A 21,922-nucleotide genomic window follows, 5' to 3' on the forward strand; every position below is an offset into this window, starting at 1 on the left:
TTATCAAACAAGATTTATCTGAGGCAGGTGATTGTGGTGGTGTTGGGTGAGGGTTTGCGGGTCAAAAAGGGCCGGAGACTGCGGCTGGTAGTGGCAGAAAACTACAGAAACTAGTCGTAAATGTCTATTGTGGCGACCGCCGCCAGTTTGTTGCAGGTTTTAATGTAGTGTGATTTTATGTCTGTTTGTTCTTTGTTTGTTTTAACAAATTTACTACACGCCCGAGATAATGTGATTTGAGTGCGTTTTATACGAGAATTTACAGGGTTTCTCTTCAAAGTTTACTCGATTTTATTTTTATAGGTTTTTAAGCTATTTTTAGACATAACTAACAGGATATACAAATTTTATTTTGCGCATGCGCAGTGGAGTATTCTTTGAAAATAATTTTTTTGAAAAAAAATTTTTTTGAAAATTTTTTTTTTATGATTAAATATAAAAAAATTGTTATTTTGATTTAATTTGTTAGTACACAATTTTTCTATTACCACTTTTACAACAGAAGTTTTTTCATAGTTTTTAGACACAAAAAGTGGTATTTTAAACACGGACAACCAAAACCGTGACTAAAGTACTTTAGTCACAGGCTTTAGTCACGGGTGGAGTAAAACTTGCATTTAATCACTAGAAAGTTAATATATACTATTTTAAGTATTAAATACAGTTAAATTTTGGATATATTCTTTGATTTAATGATTTTTTTTATATAAAATTCCGAAAAATTCAATTTTCTAAAAAAAATTTTGGGAAAAATTTCTTTTTTTTTATGAGTAAATATAAAAAATTGTTATTTTGATTTAATTTGTTAATACAACAATTTATCCTCTTTAATAACTAATATTTTCTTTTTGTGAATATATTTTGATAGTTATATCGTCAAAATAAAAAATTCAAATTTTTCTTAAAATTTTTGTTGTTTTTCTCTTAATGTTATCTAAACATTTATTATTCAATCTAATATAGGTTTGCTCACTGTTAAAACACAGAAATAACATCCGTAAGTAAACGCAAACCTTGCGCCAGCGTCCTTGCCACCGCGATCGTTTTTTCTTCGCCATCGCCCTTGCCCAAAAGAACAAAAGCACAGCGCATCGCGCGACATGAACTCGAGGACAAAAGAGATTCGAAAATACGTGCAAGGGCCAGAAGACAAAGACGCGCCAAGCACACAAAACACACAAAGAATGGCAAAAACGAGCAAATGTAAACATTTTTGCCACATTTCTCCACAAATGTAACACAAATGTAACAATTTTATTTATTTTTAATTCTTTTAGTTCGCGTTGAAATAACATTACACAAAACAATGTAGTTAGGTTAGGAGTATACTCGTACTAAGTTAATATTGTAATTTTTACTAATGAAATTTTATTTTTGATTATATTTTGAGTATATTCGTAGATATTGTGTTTTTTTAGTTGGTGGTGTACTTTGTTGTATTAAAGTTTGAATGAGTTGCTCATTGCTCAGTGCGGCTGCTTTTAATAAGCTTTGGTCTAACTTTTATTATCCGACCGGAATCAAACGCTAAGCTAGCGCAAAGCGGATTTTATTCTTCTGCGTATAGGAGGTACTTTGTTGGAAACTTTTGCATAATACTAGGGAAAGAGGCGAAAAATAGCTGTAAGGAAAAATGTTACGGAATGTTTATGATGAAAGGTGCTCGACGTATCTTCATATTACACGTTACAGATAAAAATAACTTTATAATTAATAATAAATAAATTATTATGTATAAAATATTGTTATGCTGTAAATATTGTATGGGTCAGAATGGTTAATTATTTATTTTGGGGTGAAATAAAATTACATTTTTGTTTTTATTGTTATTTTTTATTTTATTGTTTTTTCTTTTTGTTAAAGAGAACAATTTAAATAATTAATTATTTTTATTTTATGTAATATTAGAAATAAATATTTATTTTGGTTGAAAAAATTAAATTTTATTTGTAAATAATGATATTATAAATATTTTGCAATTTTTGTAACAAAAATTTAATAATTATTGATAATAAACAAGTATAAACACTTATTAAATAATCCACCCGTATTAGAGAGGATAAGTTCAAGTTTATGTAGGCCAATACGCATAATAAATTTGAAGGCAGACGGGATGCCGCAGGAGAAGGTTATAAACCAGGGTTTACCATCATGTATATTACAAATTTTCATCTTATATTTTACTTTCATTAAAATTACATTTTGCACTAAAAAGTAGTCTATGTTATTTTCCAAAGTATAAACTGTTACTATACCAAAATTTATCAAAATTGGTTCAGTGGTTTTTGCGTGAAAGCATCACAAACATACAAATTGACATTTGCATTTATAATAAATAAATATAAGTGAGAATAGTATAATATTGGTATTTATAATACGATTAATAAAGGATGATGTAAGATGCAATTGCAAAAAAAATATTCGTTGGGAAACCCTGCTTGTTTGCAAGCGGCAACTAAGTGTGGGCGAAGGCGCATCGAACCTATTCAATTAATCACTTGACAATGGCGGCAATGGCGCGTGTTCAATTAGAGAATAATGAGGATGCGCCGCGTAAATTGCGCGCAACGTGCATCCATTACTATGTAACAATCTTTAAAATAATTGAAGAGTATATTTTTAATACCGAAGTTACACTGATTACAATTTAGTGGAGGTGCCGGGTTAATTTGTGGTTATATCCCTACTAATATTATAAATGCGAAAGTCCTGATGTTTGTTACACTTTCACGCAAAAACTACTTAACCGATCATCATGAAAATTTGTACACATATTCTTAGTGGTCCCCGAATGGTTATAGGCTACTTTTTATTTAATAAAAAATAATAATTTTTAAAATAAAATAAAGAAATTGTTTAGCCAATAATACCTCTGCATCTGGCTATTTGACTACTTTAACGCCATCTAGCATTCCAGCAATGAAGCTCAAACCTAAGTACTATAGCACCATCACACTGTATTATCACACTGTATTACCGACAGCTACGTCAACATTAAATCCAATTGACTACACTATGGAGACTGTACACTATACTTCCATAGACTATACTTTCAGCCATTTTAAATTTCCCGCCATTCTACTTCATTGTTACTTCTTCTGTGACTACAGACGCGTACGGAAGCAACTTCATTATTTTAGATATTCGCGAGCGAAGCCAAGGGTTAAAGCTAGTATTTATATAGAAAATCATAGTATGAAAATAACTTGTTAGTTACAGCACTTATAACTCAAGATCTGTTGGACAGATTTTGATGATCTGTAATTTATTGGATTTGTATTTGACCCGAATAATAGAATAATTATTAAAATATTAAAAATTATGTCTTAAAGGGTGTTAAATAAGGGATAAAAAGTAATATTATTTTTCTTTTTAATAAAATTTATAATTTTATAGATAAAATTGAGTAAATAATAAATTTAATTACAATAATATTTACTTGTATTTATTTATTAATATTTGTTTGCATTATATTATAATGTTTTCTGTAAATCACAATTTTATTATTTTTCAATTGAATTTCCCTGCAACAACCCAAAGCTAAACGCACGGATTACGTCTACTTGAGAGCTGTTTGAGCTTTGATTACTTGATTATTTGATTATTCGGTTATTTAGTTAGCGAATTACAGAACGAGAACACGCATGTGAAATTGAAACGCGCACCCTCACCCGCCCCTCCGCCGCGTGTATTTGTTTGTGCTCGCGAGTGCGCGCCCGGATCGGCGTCGCCTATCCAAACACGATATGATTATGATTATAGATCCATTTGTACCGTCGAACATTCGTGCGTTTGAACATTCGAACATTAATACGAGTACTAATAGAACCGGCTGGGTTTATGTTCGACGTGGAGTGGAATGTGTGACTTTGTCGGCGGCGTAAGCTTCGGCCTCGATTTGCGGTCGCATTCTATTATCTATTATCTATCATTATGCGATCGAAGCTGCTGCCGTCGCAGCGCCGGCTACATTACTGTGTAAATAATAAGTGCGGGTGTAATGTGCTTTCCGGTTTGCATGATAATTATCCTGGGTATATCAAAACAGATATTAATGTTTTCGGTATGAACGTGCATATTCTGCGGGAGTGAGTTATTATTTTTTGTGAGGGAAGCATTGTTTTAAGCTTTTTGAATAGAAATTTCAACAATTTTTTGTTTTTCACGAAAATTGAATTTTTGTTATTTTTAAAAATAATGATTTATTTTGGGCTGAAAATTTTAATGGTACTAAAATTGCTATTAAAATATAGGATTTAAATTATTGGCCATTAAATTATTTGTGTTTCAGGTCCAATAAAAGTAAAAATATATCTGAAACGTGTTATTAAACACTTTTATACAAAAACGTAAAAAAAATATTAAAAAATTGTTTCAAAAAAAGCTTCATCCCGTGACTAAAGTCTGTGAATAAAGTACTTTAGTCACGGTATAAAAAAGTGATGTTTTATTCACGGGTGGCTAATACCGTGACTAAAGTACTTTAGTCACAGACTTTAGTCACGGTATTAGCCACCCGTGTATAAAACACCACTTTTGATGTCTTAAAATCATCAAAATTGTCACTGTAAAAATAAAAATAAAAATTGTGTTAATATTATTTTATTTAACAATTTTTGTCCAAAATTTAAGTCAATTTCTATTTTTTCCATTTAAATATACAATTATTCTAAAATATAATTAATTTTTCACAGTAAAAACAATATTTTTCACAATAATAATAAAATAAATAATTCTTTTATAAAACAACAACAAAAATTCAATCTGTATTATTTTTATAAAGCCGGAAAATCAAAACACAAAGTTGTGTTTTCATTGTGCATTGTATTTAAAGCAAATGCAGAACGTAGAATGTATTCAACGCTCATGATGATGTTAAAGCTGATGTAGGTGGAGGTGGTTTGGCGGCGGCATGCAGTCTCGCTTGCGTGGTCGCTGCCGCTGCCGCCGCCGCCGACTCCAGTCAGTATCCCGCGAGCATTCCGGGCGGCGGCGTGCACACCGGAAGCCGCAACTACTGCGCGACACGCACGTGTGCAACACAACCATTCAAACCAGAATAATATCTCCGCAAAAACTTTTTTATCTCTTCATACTCAATATCATAAATTTTTTTACATAAAATGTTTTTTATTAAATTATTGATTTAAATAAATAATAAATAATTTGTGGTTTTGAATAAAAATAATAATAATACCGTTCTTGGTGAGTATTTATTTTTTACTATATTTTGTGGAATATTAGATGAAAAAATAAGTGAAAAATTAAATACTTCAAGTTGGGAAATTTTATTCACTTGAAGTTTTCCACCGCAGCTCGATTTTTCACTCATCGCCGAACGCCGTTCGAGAATATTAATTTTCGCTCCGTTTCATCTCGCGCGCGCACTTTAATACTTTGCGGATTTTCGGCGGAGGGTAGGTAGGCAAATTCCCACGGATAAGCCGACCGGTCGAGGCCGACGATGAAGTTTTTCCATTTATACTTTTCGCCGAGTTTCCGAACGCGGCCGGAAAATACTTTTAAACTTTCGGCGAAAAGTGGAGGAGATTTTGCCGCAGAGTCACAAGCCGGAAGACTTGCGAAAAGTTGCTTGCAGCCATCCAATCGAATACGACATGTTGTGTGGTTGCATGGTTTCGTAATTTTTTTTTGCAGAAAAAAAAAATAAATTTTCACATACTCATTTTGAGAAAATTGTAGAAAATGTTGATTTGCATGGAAACCAGAAGAAATAAAAATGAAAAAAATTCAGGTTAGGAAAACAAATTATTACTCTATAAATGATGAAAATTTGTGTGCGCTACTGCGCATGCGCAGTGAATTATGATCTTTTTAAAATAAAATTGCAGATTTTTTTTGAAAAAAAAAATTTGGAGAAAATTGTAGAAAATGTTGATTTGCGTGGAAACAAGAAGAGATATAGTTATGAAAAAGTTAGGTTAGAAAAACAAATTATTACTCTATACATGACAAAATGAATGCGCAATGAATTATTCTCAATTTAAAATAAAATTGCAGATTTTTTTAGCAAAAAATCCAAAAATTTTGAATCACAATTTACTGTATAAAATTATTAAAATAATAATACCTGCCTAAATGAAATAATAAGTAGCTTAACCAAACTTTTATATAACGTATGACAAGTTATTCAACCACTACTTACTCCTAGATGGCGTCCGTTTGAACTTTGTCGCATGGCGCATGGTAAAGCACCTGCTCGCACCAAACGAGTTGAGTTTATAATGCATAAAACGACGACTTCCGGTTGGCGTTCACCCGGCGTTCCGCTATCAGACGCTGGAGAGGATGGGCAAACATCCGACGCGGCGACAAAATCACCCCGGCCCGCCTGAGCAAGCGACTTTTATGCGTTTTCGGGGATGGCGTCGATTCAGCAGTTCGCTTTATTTCGGCGAGTCTCTTAATGCCGGCTTAGCGTTCGGCGCATTTAACAGAAAAGCAACGACGGCGAGGGTGTAATGGAGTAATGGATGCCCGGGCAGCAAGTAGTCGAGTGTTACACGGTGTTCGTTTGCGTTCGGCGCGCTCGATTAAAACGAATCAACGCGCCAACGGCCGAATGGATAAGCATTTCGGGGGGCGCTGATAAATTAGGAACGCTACACGATAAGCGCGGATTAAGCGGTCGCTAAGCGGGAGGAATTTTTTTGTTCCACGGCGGTTTTATTGTCTAATTCAATTTTTTATCAGTAAATAATGATTTACAGGCGAATTTTGATAATTTAGTTTAAAATTTAAAAAATCAAAATTTTGTGTTTTGTGTTGATGGGAGAATAAATTGCGTGCGTATGTGGATTTATTAAAAATACGCTCACGTTTGTGTATGGCCATTATTCACGCCAGTCTCGTGAAAATCACACCCAGGCGATGAATTTTTAACTCCCACTTTTACAAATGCAAACACAAAAAATATATTCACAAGAGGAAAAAATCACAAAGGATTAAAAGGAATTAAAACTAGCGCTGAATATGAAAAATAAAAATAATAATAAAGCATATTTAACAACACCGGTTTATATTGTCAATGCAAATAAAAGAATACTGCGTCATTTTTCAGAAAAAATTTTTTACAAATTTTTGTTATTTTTTTCAAATTTTGATTTTTTCACATAAAAATCCGAATATTTACTTAAATAAAAGATAAATTAATATTTTTATCCCTCAATAACACTAATAATATTTTTCTTGCTTGTTTCAGGTATGTTCAACTAAATAAAAACCTTTAAAAGCATTTTTTCTAAATAATTTATAAAATTATTAATAAAAAATTTAAATAATCCTTAAAATGTACCAAACATATAAAAAAGTCTTCCTCTCACAATGGTGGTTAACGTAAACAACATATCAACCCCGCGTGCCAAATTAATCAACGGTAGCCCGGCGCCTCCACAATTACCAAATCAAACTTCAAACACTGCCAAATCAAATGTTTACGCACCAAACACCTTGGAAATGAAGTACAACGTTGACAGAAACAATCTAAATAATTTACCACCGCCGGATCAATATCAACAATATGGCGGTGTTAATAACCACGGCCGACAATCGGTGGCGAATCTAGTCGCCTCCTATGGAGTATACCATGAGGTGCACGAGATGGACGACGAGGACGGGTTTGTGCCAACGTTGAATTATCCCGAAATGGTGGTGAATACAAGCGGACGCACGACACTAGCGCCGTATAACGAAAATAGTGAACGCAATGACAGAAATTGCGCACAAGAGGATGAAAACACTGCGTGTGGGTGTGGCTGTAGCTGGTGTCATTCGACAAGTTCAACGAGTGCAACTCAAGAGACGACTGGATGGCTAGACTGTTGTAAACCGAGTGTTTTGATTCTTATACTCGTCCTGCTTATTGTCGTCTTTATTCTGGTGTCAGGAGTGCTAATCTACATTAATTGTATGTTGACTAATAATTATTTTTAATTATTTTATCAATGCATGAATTTTTTTTCTAAAAAATTTTTTATTTATTTAACACCCTGTATAATAATTCAGGTGAAATATGTTGCACTCCACTGGCTTGTTTGTTGTCTTCTCGAAGGGCAACGAGCTTGAAATGAACGCGTCTGTAAAGGGATGACGGTGACTGTGACGGTGACGGAAAAGTTAGGGGTTGTTTTCAAGGGGTTGTAAGAGGTAGCCAGCCACTTCGAATTACTCGTAGAAAGCATGTCGCAATAACTGTGAAACGCGTGCACATCGCTGACGACAAATTATTTTTATCTTTTTAATTTAAAAGTGGCAATAGCCATGATTTTAGGTTAGTAAAACTTTTTGTATTGCTTTGTAGATGGCGTTACTGGACAGGAAAAATATTCCGTTTGCGACTAAATTAATTTTGCATAGTTTGAGTCAACTTGACGTTGGTGAACTTATATATTAACTGCGGAACTAAATTAATTTGCATACTTTGCCAACATTCCGTGCTCGTCAAAACATTCATCGTAATGTAATTATTAACTGAGTTTTGCTTTAAAATTCCAACTCGAAACTTCTCAAAAAGATAAATTTTATAATTAAAGATTGCGTTTTGATTTAAACTTTTGCTATAATCAGCAAACTTCATTGTTAGTTGTAATTTTTTAACTAGCTGGTAGAACAAAGCCGCCGCGTGTCAAAGCGACAGGAAGGCAATAATTACACATTATTTTCCAGGCGTTCAGGGGGTGGCTGGGTTAAGCGGCAGTGTAAATAATGAGCTAGTTATAATAAGCGTCCGCCGGCCATCGATCATTCTTATCACGGCGACGATCGGCTCGAGCAATATGCGCGACGTTGTCGGACATATATTATATCCTGGGGCAGGAAACTTGCGACAGGAATCACGGGACATAGTTCAAGTCTGATTACAACAAGTTAAACTAGGATCATGGGTTAGAGTAATGGAATTTAGGGGGTAATTAATAACTAATAACAAAATTAACTAAAACTCAATCAAATATGTTTTTTATTTTGGTATATTTTGTTGTTAAAGTACTTTAGTCACGGACTTTAGCCACGGCACGCATTTTACTTGATTTTTTCAGTGAAAAAATTTTTTTTTGCTCCGTTTCGTTTAAATTTGCAGGTTAAAAGACAATTTTTTTTAAATTAACGTTTTTAGAGTGTTTTTTAACCTCAAATGCCAAAAACTTTACGGAAAACAGAAAATTTTAACTATTTTTTTAAGTTTTTGGCATTTAAGGTTAAAAAATCTCAAAAAAAAAACCAAAAAAGATACTTTTCAATAAAAAATTAAGAAAAATGCATGTCGTGGCTAAAATCTGTGACTAAAGTACTTTAGTCACGACCTGAACCAACCGTGATTAAAATATCACTTTTTACACTTCAAAACCACAGAAAAAAAACTTTTTAAAGAAAAAACAGAAAAAATACTTTTTTTGTTAATAATATTTTCCTATTAATGTAATTATAATTATCTCTTCATAAATCTGTATAAAAATTACCAACAATATTGCTTGAAATTATAACCCTAAGCATATTAAAAGCTCTGCTTAAGTTAAAACTTAGCGCTTTCATATTCATAACTCTGACCTGACCCTGGGCAGGTAACTTTCGCTAATCTCCGAAACTTTGCCATTCATATTTCACGAATCCTTCCGCGCGCCATAATCTCAGCGTAGACCCGCCGCGCCTTATTTACGAGATCCACGTTTCAACAACTTTCCGACGAAAGCCCCGCCTGGCAAAATACTTCACTAAACAAAGATTAAATGAGCAGCGCAAAGACTCAACACAACTCATTATAACTTCTTGTTGCGTATCATATCGCAACGTGTGGCAACAAGGACTCTTGTTGCGAATCCTTATTTTCTAACGAATTTAGATTAGATAGATGTTGGCAACTAGTAACTAGTCGATTAAGACCGGAGACTTATCGACTTAACTTTTGTCCTTTTCGTATTTTAGTCCTTGGGTCTTACGAAAGTGCTTAAAGGACCTTTTCGACGAGTTCAAGAGTTGATTTCCTAGGACTTTTGTTAATCACTTTTAGACTACTTCTTGAAACATGAGAAATATTTTTAATGTTTTTTTTTTTATTATTTTTATTGTATTTTTATCCTGAAACAACAAAAAATGTGTTTGGGATAAAAAAAATCTTGTCCTGGACCCTTGCGAGTATGTTACTGTTATAACTTGTAATCTCCAGAGCTTGAAAACGAGTTCAATAAAAGTCCGTAACCCAGTATACATTTGCGAGTGGGTTTGGTTGCCTATACCGCACAAAATAGCACAAAGTTCAGCATTTCAACACACAGAACTCGCCGATATATTCCTCCCAAGGGGTATTCACGCCTCTCTTTCTCAACGTGCCGGGGACCAAAAACGTTCCCACGCTTTTACCCCCACTCCCTCACCCTAGCCAAAAACGTCTCCCGTCATAATTTGATATTTTTATCGCTGGATGCTGTTATACTTTCAATATTTTTATACGTTTTATATCTTTATACATTTATTATTACTTAGTTTTTTTCTTTTTAGAAATTTGTTGCAGGTAGGGCCGAAACCTATGTATAACATTACCGGATGTAATGTTTTTGATGTTTTTGATAGATTCGCCGCCAGATGATGGAGGGCATTGTGTTGTTCCATCAATATTAATGGCGAATTCTTGTTCGTTTCAGACGTCGCCTACAGGCCGAAGCACTCCTACGTGGAAGGTAAGAATTTTACGCTCCGTTCCGGTGTGTCTTGACGCTTTCCGGGGAATTATTTATTAGGCACGCGGATGTTGCCGGAGACTGGATAAACATTGGCACTTCATTTTTCCTCAAAATGTCCGAACGAATTCATTGCAGACGACATAAATACATTGGTGGATTATTCTTTAATGCTGCGCGCGGTTTGTGAATTGACATTGAGGAGAATATAAAAATGACAGCGTATTGAAATTTATTGCTGTTTTAAGGTTATAAAATACGCCAAACGAAGAAGTAAAATATATTATTTTATTAGTAGTTAATAATAGATTAAATTTATTGAAATTAAGAGGAAAAATAAGAAATTTTTGTTTTTTAAATTTTTATCCCTTATTTTACACCTTTGTGATTATTCTTTTTAAACAAAAAGTAGCCTATGTTATTTTCCATAGTTTAAAATATTTTTACACCAAAATTTATTAAAATTGGTTTGGTGATTTTGACGTGAAAGCGTTACAAATATACAAAAACTACAAATTGCTGTTTTTATTTATTTTTTCAGTAATTTGCAATTAAAACACGAAATAAATTACTAACAACCAATTTTCTTTTAATTTCACATATTTTTATAACAAAACAAATTTTTATTTTTTACAAAAAACGTTTTATTAATTAAATTAAACACTAATTAAACATACAATACACCCTCTACTATCAATTACCGCTCCTTTCATCTCTTTAAAATCTCCATTTTTTGTTTCTCTGCACTTTTATCCAAACAATAGCAAAATAATTTGTAAATCAAAACTGGTTACAAAAAACTTACAGCGGAGCGTTTATGTTTTCCTGTCGCGCACAGAGGGGCATGTTTGCGATGGCATGCTGCAGGAATAATTACCGGCCCGCATAACGCGCCTCACGTTTCCGCTATAAAACGTCGCGTTTTCGATGAAATATAGGTGGAGTGCGGGGCGCGGGGGCGGCGCGCAGACTACCCCTATCGGCGGGCGCGCGCGCGTTTTATTATACGCGCCATTGCCGAAATAATTGAGTTCGCGGGCAGAAAGAGAAAGCGGCGAACGCGCGATTTAACGTAATCCGATTTTGAGTTATCGTTATGGTTCAAATGTCCGAAATGTCCGGCAGAGGTACGAATGTGTGTGCACCGGTAACCGGAAGTAAAATATGATGGTATTTTACCAATGCAGCAATAAGGGATGCATTGAGGATATAAATATTTGCTAAATGGGTTGTATTCGTAAATTTTGTTGATTTTTTGATTTTTTGAAAAAAATTTTGATTTTTGAAAATTTTTTGAAAATATCGGTTTAAATGCTGCAAAAATAATTTTCAAGATTAATTATTTAATAAATTAATGAAGATAATTGTAAAAATGTATTTATGCAACTAATTATGCAAAAAATTGAAAAAATTTAAAACGTGAAAAAATATTTTTCATTTTTTACTTGTCAATAACAATAAAACTATTAACGCAAAAAACAAAATTTCTTCATAATTAAATGCCAAATTTAATCTATTTTCCAAAACTGCAAAAATATTTACTCTATCACACAGGGTGTTCCCATAATCAACTATTTTCCATCAAAAACGTTTTTCTAACTTATCTTATTCTATTCAGAAACTACGAGTATGTGAAAAGTCAGAGTATAAAATCCATTTTCAGCATTTTAAAGAGAAGTTGAAACCGTTACAAAAAAATGAAAGAAAAACATCAGGTGAATTGATTAATCGATCGCCTATCAATCTGCATTAATGGATTCCGGATCCGCGAGATAGTCCACCCGCTCAACGTCGATGGCGGCAGTAGGCTAGAGGGGGAGGGCGTCACATCTGTCGAATCCGTGCCCATTTCCGGCGCAATCCGCGCCGCACGTCGGCCAGACGTTGAAAAAGCATTTTTATTCAAAAGCTCCACTCTCATAGTCTAAAAGAAATATCAATCTTCTTCGCGAATGACAGTTTAGGTTATTTTACATGTTACACACACTACCCGCACACCAATACCAGTTACCCACTCAAAAAAAAAACATTTTTTGATTTTTTACAAATAAAAATCAAACAAACAAAACAAAAAAGTTAAAATTATTTAAATATTATTGATATATTTCACTTTAAAAGCAAATAGAGTGGAAATGCATTATATTCTAGTTTTCACCACAACGAAATTGCTTTCTTCCTGCTTGCGGTTTGGCGGGGAGCGTGACTAATGTCCGCCATTAGTCATTAGCACGCCGGCAGCTTTGTGACCTTTCGCCGATGTTTCACTAGCCGTCCGTCGCTGATTGAAACTTTACGTCTTTGCCAACCCGCCAACCCGCTGACAACCCGTTTTCCGGTCTTCCGGCCGTCGGGTCGGCGTTGTAAAGCTATTAGAATGACCAGCGAACTGTTGCCAGTTTATGTTCGGCCATGTCATCTCACAAGATAGGTTATGTTCCCGGATGAAAATTGAAAACAAAACCATACGCACAAAAACTACCAGAAACCATCATTTATCATTGCCTAATTGTTGCAGCATGTTACAGCTGGACAAAAAATGATAAACCATTGTATTTTTATACAGGGTGTTTAAATAAATAGAAAAAATTATTTTTTTTAGACTTTAAAAACATTTTTTTTAGTTTTTTTATTATTTTGAGATTATCTTGAAAAGCAAGCCACCCAAAAGGATTCTTGAATTCTTGAATCCTTGAAGCTCTAAATTCTTGAATTCTTGCGGGAATGCGAATTCAAACGCGCGCGAGCGTTTGAAGTGTTTTCTTTTCTTTTGCGGCGATATCCATCTGGCCGTACGGAGACGTGTGACTGTGGGCCATAGGTGAGGCATAAACCTCTCTACTCGGGTGCCACCCCCGAAAGCCACCCCTGAGCGTACACCACATTCGACTGGATGTAAAACGACGCACAAATTTCTTTCCGACTTGGCGATTTTTCTTTCCGTCGAATTTCGGCGCGCATTTTTGCCGGGGGCGGCGAAGCGTAAAGTAGAAACCCTCGGCTGGATTGTATGACCCGATTGCGATCGCTCTCACAAGGGATGAAACTAAATTCACGCATTAATCTCGCCTGCTATCAATTAAAATGAAATAATGTTATCGGCACAATACGCGTACATTTTAATGGATTACTCGGGACTGATAAACGATTTCGTATTTGTTTAAACAGTGTTAGATACTTTGGTTTATGCACTTTCAGAATAAGTTTATTTTGTGGAAAAATATTGATTAGTTTTTGAGTTATTTTGATTTGAAAAAAATTAAATTTTTTTGGGAAAATTTTTTAGGCAAATTTTTGATTGATGATTATGGTATTAAAAAATTATTTTATCAAATATATTTTAACAGCATTAGAAAGTACAGTTTATCCTCTACAAAATGCAATTTATTTGATTAAAATACCTTGGATAGTTTTTCTATTACACTCGTTTTTCTCCCGCGTGACGTTAAAATTGCAACTCAATTTCAAATTAGCCTGAAAGCTCAAAAAGCTCGACGTAAAAAAAGTCGGAAAACACTTAGTCAGGTAACAGTTGCCAGCCGTAACGCAGTAAAATATGCATCCGAGCTGGAAAGTTTTGCAACAAATCCGGAACTTTGTTCAATATCGCGCGCGTCGAAGGCGGAAAAACTTGCCGGGCCGTGATTTTCCGCAACAGGCAACTTAATTTCCTCGCGCGCCACGTGCCCCTGCCTGACTCGTGTTAGTTGTGTTACGGTCCGTAGTAAAAGTCGAAGTTCGGCGCGATGCGATTTGAATCCGGGATTAATGTAACTTCTTTTATTCTTTTATTTCCGTTCGGTCGTAGCTGCATCGCATGGAAATTAGGCGGATTTTTCCGATCGATTGCTTCGTGGAGCTTTTCCGATCCGCCTTTTAGACGTAATTGTCTTCTCGACTCTCATCATTCCACTCGTACCGTTCGATTGGCTTATTTCATCATTTCTTTCATTTTCTAAAAAGCTTTCCCGAGCTTTCCTCGTAAAGGACAAAAGGTCCCGCGAATTCTGCGAAAGAAAAATTGCACACATTTGGTTTCCAAGTGCCGTTTACTTATTCTTTTATTCTTTTTATTGCTTATATACAGAGTGTCACAGAAAGTACTATTAAATAATTGTATTTTTATGAAGAAACACCCTGTATAATGAAATTTATTTAGGAAAGTTAATTTTAACGCGTCTGACCAACCCGGAGTTGAATGATACAATTAGCGGCAGCTGCTGTCGATTACCCAAGGGGTGGGGGCGGTTTGCAAACGCCGATCTTCGGCGGATTTGTGTACGTTTTGAGGGGGCGAGAAACAAAAACGAAAACGACCCGATATCCTTTGGCAAGACGAAAGGTTCAAACCGGGGTGCGCATCCAAATCGCTCCTATTTGAATACGATTACGATTATCCTTTGGGGGCGGCATTAAAAATACAAAATTTCTTCTTTACAACCAATACATTAGTAGAATGTGATATTATTTTAAAATTTGCGTTGAAACATTTAAAAAATATTCATTTTTAACCTCAAAAACTTCAAATTTATTGACGTGATAACGTCTTTAAAATCGTTTTATTGGGTTACTGTTCAGAAACTGTGTCACGAGCGAGGTCGATCGCAGGTATACCCCCCTCTCGTTATAACGAGAGAGAGACGGACCGATCTCCCGTCTCATCTCGAGCGCTGCCAGTCATTCCGTGCCAGTCATAGCGTTCGAGTGAGTTGACCGATCTTCCGTCTCTCTCACTCTAGCGACATACAAACGAATGGAGATTTTCTCGTGCGGTTAAGTTTTCGTTGAATGTTTTATCGGCCGATATAAAGTTTGTAGTGTGCGGGGAGCCTAACAGTAAAACAAAATGTGAAGTGCAAGTGAAGTTTTACAACAATTGCAACAAACAAAACTTATATCACCAATAAGACGTTATCACGTAAACATCTCGATCGTAAACCAACTTTACAAACAACCATTTTTTTTATTTTAAAGATGGCGACCGGAAATCAATGCTATTCTTATGGGAAAAAATTAAATTTTGATAAAAATTGTTTTTTTGAGTGTTTAACTAGTGTTTAACTATAATATTGTTGGTATGTGTTAGTAGATGGCAGCACATGTTGGTTACCATCCCTCAGCCGCCATAGTTGAACATCACACACCAATTTCCGCCCGCCTGCATGATTAATGGCCGCCGCGCAAAACAGGTCGAAACACGTTTGAAAACTTTCGCAACGAAACGCGCGAAACGTATCAATACATCACCCGCGCGCGCAACCGACACTTTCCGCCGCCTCCAGCCGCCTCCCGGCTTCAAACGTCAAACGCAGCCTGCGACTTTGTGACATTAGGCATAGTTTTGCGCTCGGGGAAACATTTTCCTACGCGTAAAGTAGCGAAATTATCGGCGCAACCCCCGAGCGCATAAATTACACTAGCAAATTTCCACCCCCGCATCTTGTGACAGGTCTGTTTCAGCACTCTGCGCGTTCATTAAGTTGTTTATTAAGCTCGCACTCGAAAACATTCCCAGATGCGCAACGCAAGATCTATGATCGTCGTTAATTTCACGAGTAGACACAAAGACACACTGTATATATGAGTAGAAGTAATTCCGCTCGCATTGTATTAAATAATCTGCCATTGCTTAGCGTGTTAATTACCAGATCCGCGCTGGCGACACATTCACAATGGACAATGGACGTAAATTACAAAATGGTGGTTGGAGTATTTTGGGTTGCATACTCGTATTACAGTTTACAATCGTCGGATCGACGATTCAGCGTTCGATTCGTAGTTATGCGGTGACATAAAGTGTGACGGGGTGATTGGGGGCGGCTGGGTCAGAGTTGAAGGGGGCGGTTGACCTTCTATTGTTCGCATTTCGGTTTAAAGGGTTTGATTGTGTAATGATTTAATTGAATCGAAGTCAATTTGATTGCGGGGGCGGTGATGGCATTCAGAGCTTTCGAAATAATTAATAGGCAATTCGTATTGAATAAAAAACCTGTTTTTGAGGTTAGAATCAATGGCGACCGGAAACCAATGTTATTTAAATGGGAAAAATCACAAAAAAAATTAAAACACAGTTTTAAACTGTTCGCAAAACTTTTTACGAGTTTAAATGCATGAATTATATTTGCACCCGGACTATGTTGGGGGTGGTCTCTATTAAATTTATTACGAGCGTAATATTCCTGCTGCGCTCGACTCTATAAAATCAATTATAAAGTTTCCAATTAGCAGGATGTGAGAACCGAACGACTGCGGTGCGAAAGTTCGCTCGTGAATCGAGACCGATGGGGGTGGGCGTTTTGGTGGTGGTGGTGGCGGCGCGTAAGAGGCGGCTGGTTCTCTGCCTAACGAGGTGTGCGGGAATATTACGCGATAGTTTTACGAGCGGCAGCGTCTACTCGAGAGTAAGCTGGAGTGTTCTAGATGGCGGGCGCCGCTTTACTTCAGCCGCCCCCAGCACCGGCTCGACGGTGAATAGTTAATCAATGCCTTAATTACAATGATTACCTTCCGCTGGGACCACCCCCGAGTGTTTCTACTCGTTTTGTTTGAAACTATGCATTTTCATAAATATACAGAGTGTTTCAGAAAGGAAAAAATTATTAAAATTAAATTATCTTTGTTATATCAAACCATTGTTTAAGATTTATAGGTTAAGTTTATTTTGCAAGAACAGATTTACAGTTTACAATTACTTGTCACTTCTAAAGTAGCAACCCTTAGTGGAGTTTGTGAAATAAAACTTTTCTTGTTTGTTGTGTTGTAGAACCATGCGAGAAGACATTCTGCGCTTGGGGTGCGCAGTGCGTGACTGGGCCGGACGGCCGAGCACACTGCCAGTGTCCGACGCATTGCCGCCCCCACGTGGAGCCGGTGTGCGGCAGCGACGGGCAAACCTACGACAATCACTGCCAGCTGCGCGTTGCGTCCTGCCGCGCCAGGATTAACACAAAAATAAGTTACGTTGGTAAATGTGGTAAGTTTAAAACTTTGAGGGTTGTTGAATCAAACTTAAACAAACAAATTTTGCGTTAGAAGTGCGTGATCCTTGTAAGGAACGTCAGTGTGAAGTCGGAGCACATTGCGTTGCGTCTCCTGATGGTCGTAACGCCACCTGTCGGTGTATAGAGAAATGTCTAGAGACTGCAGCTCCTGTGTGTGGTAGCGATGGAGTAGACTACTTGAATGAGTGTGAATTACAGGTTTCTGCATGCAGGACGAAACATGATGTCGTTGTTAGATATCAAGGAAAATGCGGTATGAAAAATGTTTTATTCAAAGGAATTTTTTTTAATTTGTGGTTTTAGATCCTTGTTTAGGTATAGTCTGCTCAGAACCTGAAATTTGCCAATTGGATGACCATAGAAACCCTGTTTGTCGATGTGGGGAGACATGCCCATTGGAATTTGATCCTGTGTGTGCTTCTGATGGTAAAACATATTCAAACGAATGTATTCTCAAACAAGAAGGCTGCAGAGCAAGGAAAACCCTTAATATTATATACAGGGGAAAGTGTAGTTCAGGTTTTTATTAATTTTTACCATTTTTACCAAATTTACCTAAAAAAAAAAACAATTTTTAGGAGTAAATCCATGCGCAAGTGTAAATTGTTCATCCCTTGAAGAATGCGCCATTAACAAATTCGGCATTGCAGTCTGTGAATGCCCACCACGATGTGAACCTGTGGTTCGCCCTGTATGCGCAGAAGATGGCCGAACACACGCTTCCGAATGTGAAGCAAAACGTGCAGCTTGTTTGGCCCATAGTACCATTTCTAATGGTATGGCCATTGTACATTCAGGAGTGTGTGGGACTTCTTCACCATGTGCTCAACACCAATGTAGATATGGTGCAAGCTGTCAAATAGAAGATGATGGTAGGGCGCAATGTGTATGTCCGCCATTATGCCCCGCTGCGTTTGATCCTGTTTGTGGTACGGATGGTGCTTCATATGGTAATGAGTGTCGACTGAGGAGAGAAGGATGTTTAAAACAGAAAGATATAGCTGTTTTGTATCATGGACCTTGTGGTTTGTTAAATTAGTTTATTAAAAATTTAAATAAATAATTTTGATGGGTTTTTAGATGGATGTGAGAATAAACAATGTGATTTCTATGCAATTTGTGCTGAAGTAGAGAAGAACGCACGTTGTATATGCCCAAAAGTAGAAAACTGTGATGGATATAACGGAACTGTTTGTGGGACAGATGGTGTTACTTATTCCAGTGAGTGTGCACTACGGGTTGCCGCATGTGAAGCCAAACAATACGTTTTGATAGCATACAAAGGAGATTGCGGTAAATTTAATAAAACAATCAAATATAAAACTATTAACACACTCAAAACTTATAGATTTATGTTCAACAACAAAAGATTGTAGTTTCGATGGTGCTGAACCCGTCTGTGCAACAGATGGCGTTACTTACAACAATGAATGTGAACTTCAACGTGCTGCTTGTCAAACTTCCCAACAACTCGAAGTAGTATTTTATGGTGATTGTGGAGAAAGATTTTCTGTTGCAGGTAAAATACATTTCATCACCATTAGATTACCACCCTTAATATTACTAATTATTAACCATTACTAATTTTATAGCAACACAAGCGCCATCTGTGTACACATCATCTAGTATATTTGATTTAGGCAATACTCTGCCGGATAGTGTTGAAGTTTGTCGGGATATCAGATGCGATCATGACGCCACCTGTGAGCTAGGAGCTGATAATTTTCCACGTTGCGCTTGTCGGTTTAATTGTTCTACTGAAATGGATGTAGATGGCGGTGGTGGACCTGTGTGTGCTTCTGATTTGAGAATATATGCTTCGGCTTGTGATATGAGAATGGCCGCATGTGAAAAACAACAGGAGTTGAGACTGAGACCTTTGGATCTTTGTCAAGGTCATAATAACATTACTAATTTTTATTAATTTTATTAAATTATAAAAAAAATTTAAGTAAAAATTGTAAAACTATAAATTTTTGTCTTTAGGTATGGAGGTAAAACCTTGCAATGGTGATAAACCCATCATTGACCCTTCAACCAGATTAGAATTGGATTGTGGTAATGGTCCTCTAAGACAAGATTGCCCTTCAGGGACTTACTGTCATCAAACAGTCAGATTTGCAAGGTGTTGTAAAAAAGGTACCAACGTGAAATCCCTGTTTATCCCTGAATAAAACTGGTAAATTTGTTGCAGATCAAAGTCATACTACAAGTAACTGTGAAGACACCTGGTATGGTTGTTGCCCTGATGGTAAAACACCTTCCCAGGGAGCCAATCATACAGGGTGTCCCATTTTCTGTGGATGTAACAAATTGGGAGCTTACTCAGAATCATGTGATGCTACCACCATGACCTGCAGTTGTAGACCTGGTGTGGGAGGAGAAAAATGCGATAGGTGTGAACCTGGTTACTGGGGTTTACCTAAAATATCTTCTGGTCATCAAGGGTGTATACGTAAGTCAAAAATAATGATAATTTTAAAACCCTAATTTAATTCTTTTATAGCATGTGGTTGTTCACCTATTGGATCAGTCCGTGAAGACTGTGAACAAATGACAGGTCGATGTGTCTGTAAACCAGGTATCCAAGGACAAAAATGCACAGTCTGCACCTCCCATGATAAAGTCCTAGGTCCCAACGGATGCGTACCACCAGATCAGATTACTGGAACAGAATGGCCTTTAAGAAGGTACACCCCATTGGAGTTTACTCAGTCTGATGATGCCAACTCCCCATTATCAAAATCAACAAGACATTTGATGGTACCCGATCCAAGGTGGTACTACGAACGTAAAACAGGCCATAATTTCACTCCCCAGAAGAGTTACACCATCAACGCAGCTACAGATTCTGGTAATTCTACAGGAATAGTAAAACCTACATCTGCTACAGTCAAAATGATTACAGCTCTATTAGGAGATATTTGTTCGTTTCAAGAGGATTGTCCTATAAGTCAGAGTCATTGTAAACACAGTGCTTGTGTTTGTAAAGAAGGGTACCTTGAATCACCAGATAGACAAGAATGTATTGAAGATACCACTGATGGTACCAGTACTCTGAATGGTAATACCATAGCTGGTTTCAATGGAGAATCTTACATAAGACTTAAACCTTTGAATGCTTATCATAAATTGAGTATAGAGATGGAATTCCGGACGTATTCTTCAGATGGTATTCTGTTATACGCTCAACAAAATTCTGATGGAAAAGGGGATTTTGTTTCCTTGGCAATCAAAGATGGTTTTGTTGAATTCCGATATAACCTGGGAGATGGTTCTGTTACAATCACCTCTTTAGAGAAGGTAATCCCTGGGGAATTCCACAGGGTTGTAGCTAAGAGGTACCATAGAGATGGTATGCTACAACTTGATGATGGGGAAAATGTCGCGGGGCAATCAGCTGGTAAACTTCGTGCGTTGGATCTTACAGAAGATACCTTCATAGGGTTTGTACCAAGTAATCACTCCAGAGTATACAAAAACATTGGAGTAGCTCATGGGTTACATGGATGTATACGAAGGTTACGTCTAGGAAGGAAAGATGTGGGTTTAACTGAAGGTGATGAAGAAGTGGTTAAGGTTAATGGAATACAAGAGTGTGGAATACCACCAAAACAAATACAAAAACAAACTGAACCCTTAGAAACATCTGGAAGTTTAGGTATAACCAGAACAATTGGTGTGTTCCATGGTGGGAGTTTCATACGTTTACCTACACCATCAAATCTTGGAAGGAGGTTTACCATTGAGGTTACCTTCAAAAGTCATCATCAAGAAGGTCTTATTTTGTATATTGGACAGCTGGCAACTGGTAAAGGAGACTTTTTATCTTTGGCTTTGATTAAGGGTCGGGTGCAGTTCAGGTTTAATTTGGGTAGTGGTATAGCCAATTTGACGTAAGTCAAAATAAGATTTTTTGTTAATTGGAGTTTGTTAATTTGATAATTTCTAGTTCCCAGAAAGAAATTGGTTTAAACAAATGGCATCAGGTACGGATTACAAGAGAAGGAAGAGATGGTACCCTCCAACTTGATGACAATCAGGATATGGTTAAAGGAAGATCAGGATCACCACTTTTGGAACTTAATCTGGGGATGCCTCTTTATATCGGATCAATGAAGTAAGAATTTTTAATTAAATTATAGAAATATTAAATTTATAAATTTAAGGTCCTGGAGAGAGGTACATCCCTTAGCTGGTATATACAAAGGGTTTAAAGGTAAATATCAACCC

At 36.4% G+C, this 21,922-nt stretch overlaps 1 protein-coding gene across 4 annotated transcripts in view; it reads left to right on the plus strand.

Moving 5' to 3' along the window:
• LOC135797369 (agrin-like) overlaps positions 1–21,922 on the plus strand; it is a 33,824-nt gene that overhangs the window by 11,435 nt on the left and 467 nt on the right. Inside the window, exons 1-15 of one of the 4 annotated variants that reach the window (XM_065309721.1) lie at positions 4,984–5,205; positions 7,223–7,927; positions 10,656–10,691; positions 17,452–17,661; positions 17,721–17,942; positions 17,993–18,208; positions 18,268–18,714; positions 18,770–18,982; positions 19,038–19,208; positions 19,282–19,584; positions 19,676–19,828; positions 19,884–20,144; positions 20,196–21,585; positions 21,642–21,809; positions 21,859–21,908. In XM_065309721.1, the coding sequence (XP_065165793.1) occupies positions 7,345–7,927; positions 10,656–10,691; positions 17,452–17,661; positions 17,721–17,942; positions 17,993–18,208; positions 18,268–18,714; positions 18,770–18,982; positions 19,038–19,208; positions 19,282–19,584; positions 19,676–19,828; positions 19,884–20,144; positions 20,196–21,585; positions 21,642–21,809; positions 21,859–21,908 (4,423 nt within the window). In that variant the 5' untranslated portion in view covers positions 4,984–5,205; positions 7,223–7,344. Of the gene's footprint in view, positions 1–4,983; positions 5,206–7,222; positions 7,928–10,655; positions 10,692–17,451; positions 17,662–17,720; positions 17,943–17,992; positions 18,209–18,267; positions 18,715–18,769; positions 18,983–19,037; positions 19,209–19,281; positions 19,585–19,675; positions 19,829–19,883; positions 20,145–20,195; positions 21,586–21,641; positions 21,810–21,858; positions 21,909–21,922 lie in introns of those variants that run through there. The other 3 variants (XM_065309720.1, XM_065309722.1, XM_065309723.1) reach the window with 3 other exon arrangements.

This window comes from Atheta coriaria, unplaced genomic scaffold (genome assembly GCF_025399875.1).
Source record: "Atheta coriaria isolate IRGN ID8LTWV9N9 unplaced genomic scaffold, Caltech_Dcor_3.1 hic_scaffold_8_pilon, whole genome shotgun sequence".
Lineage (NCBI taxonomy): Eukaryota > Metazoa > Arthropoda > Insecta > Coleoptera > Staphylinidae > Dalotia > Dalotia coriaria.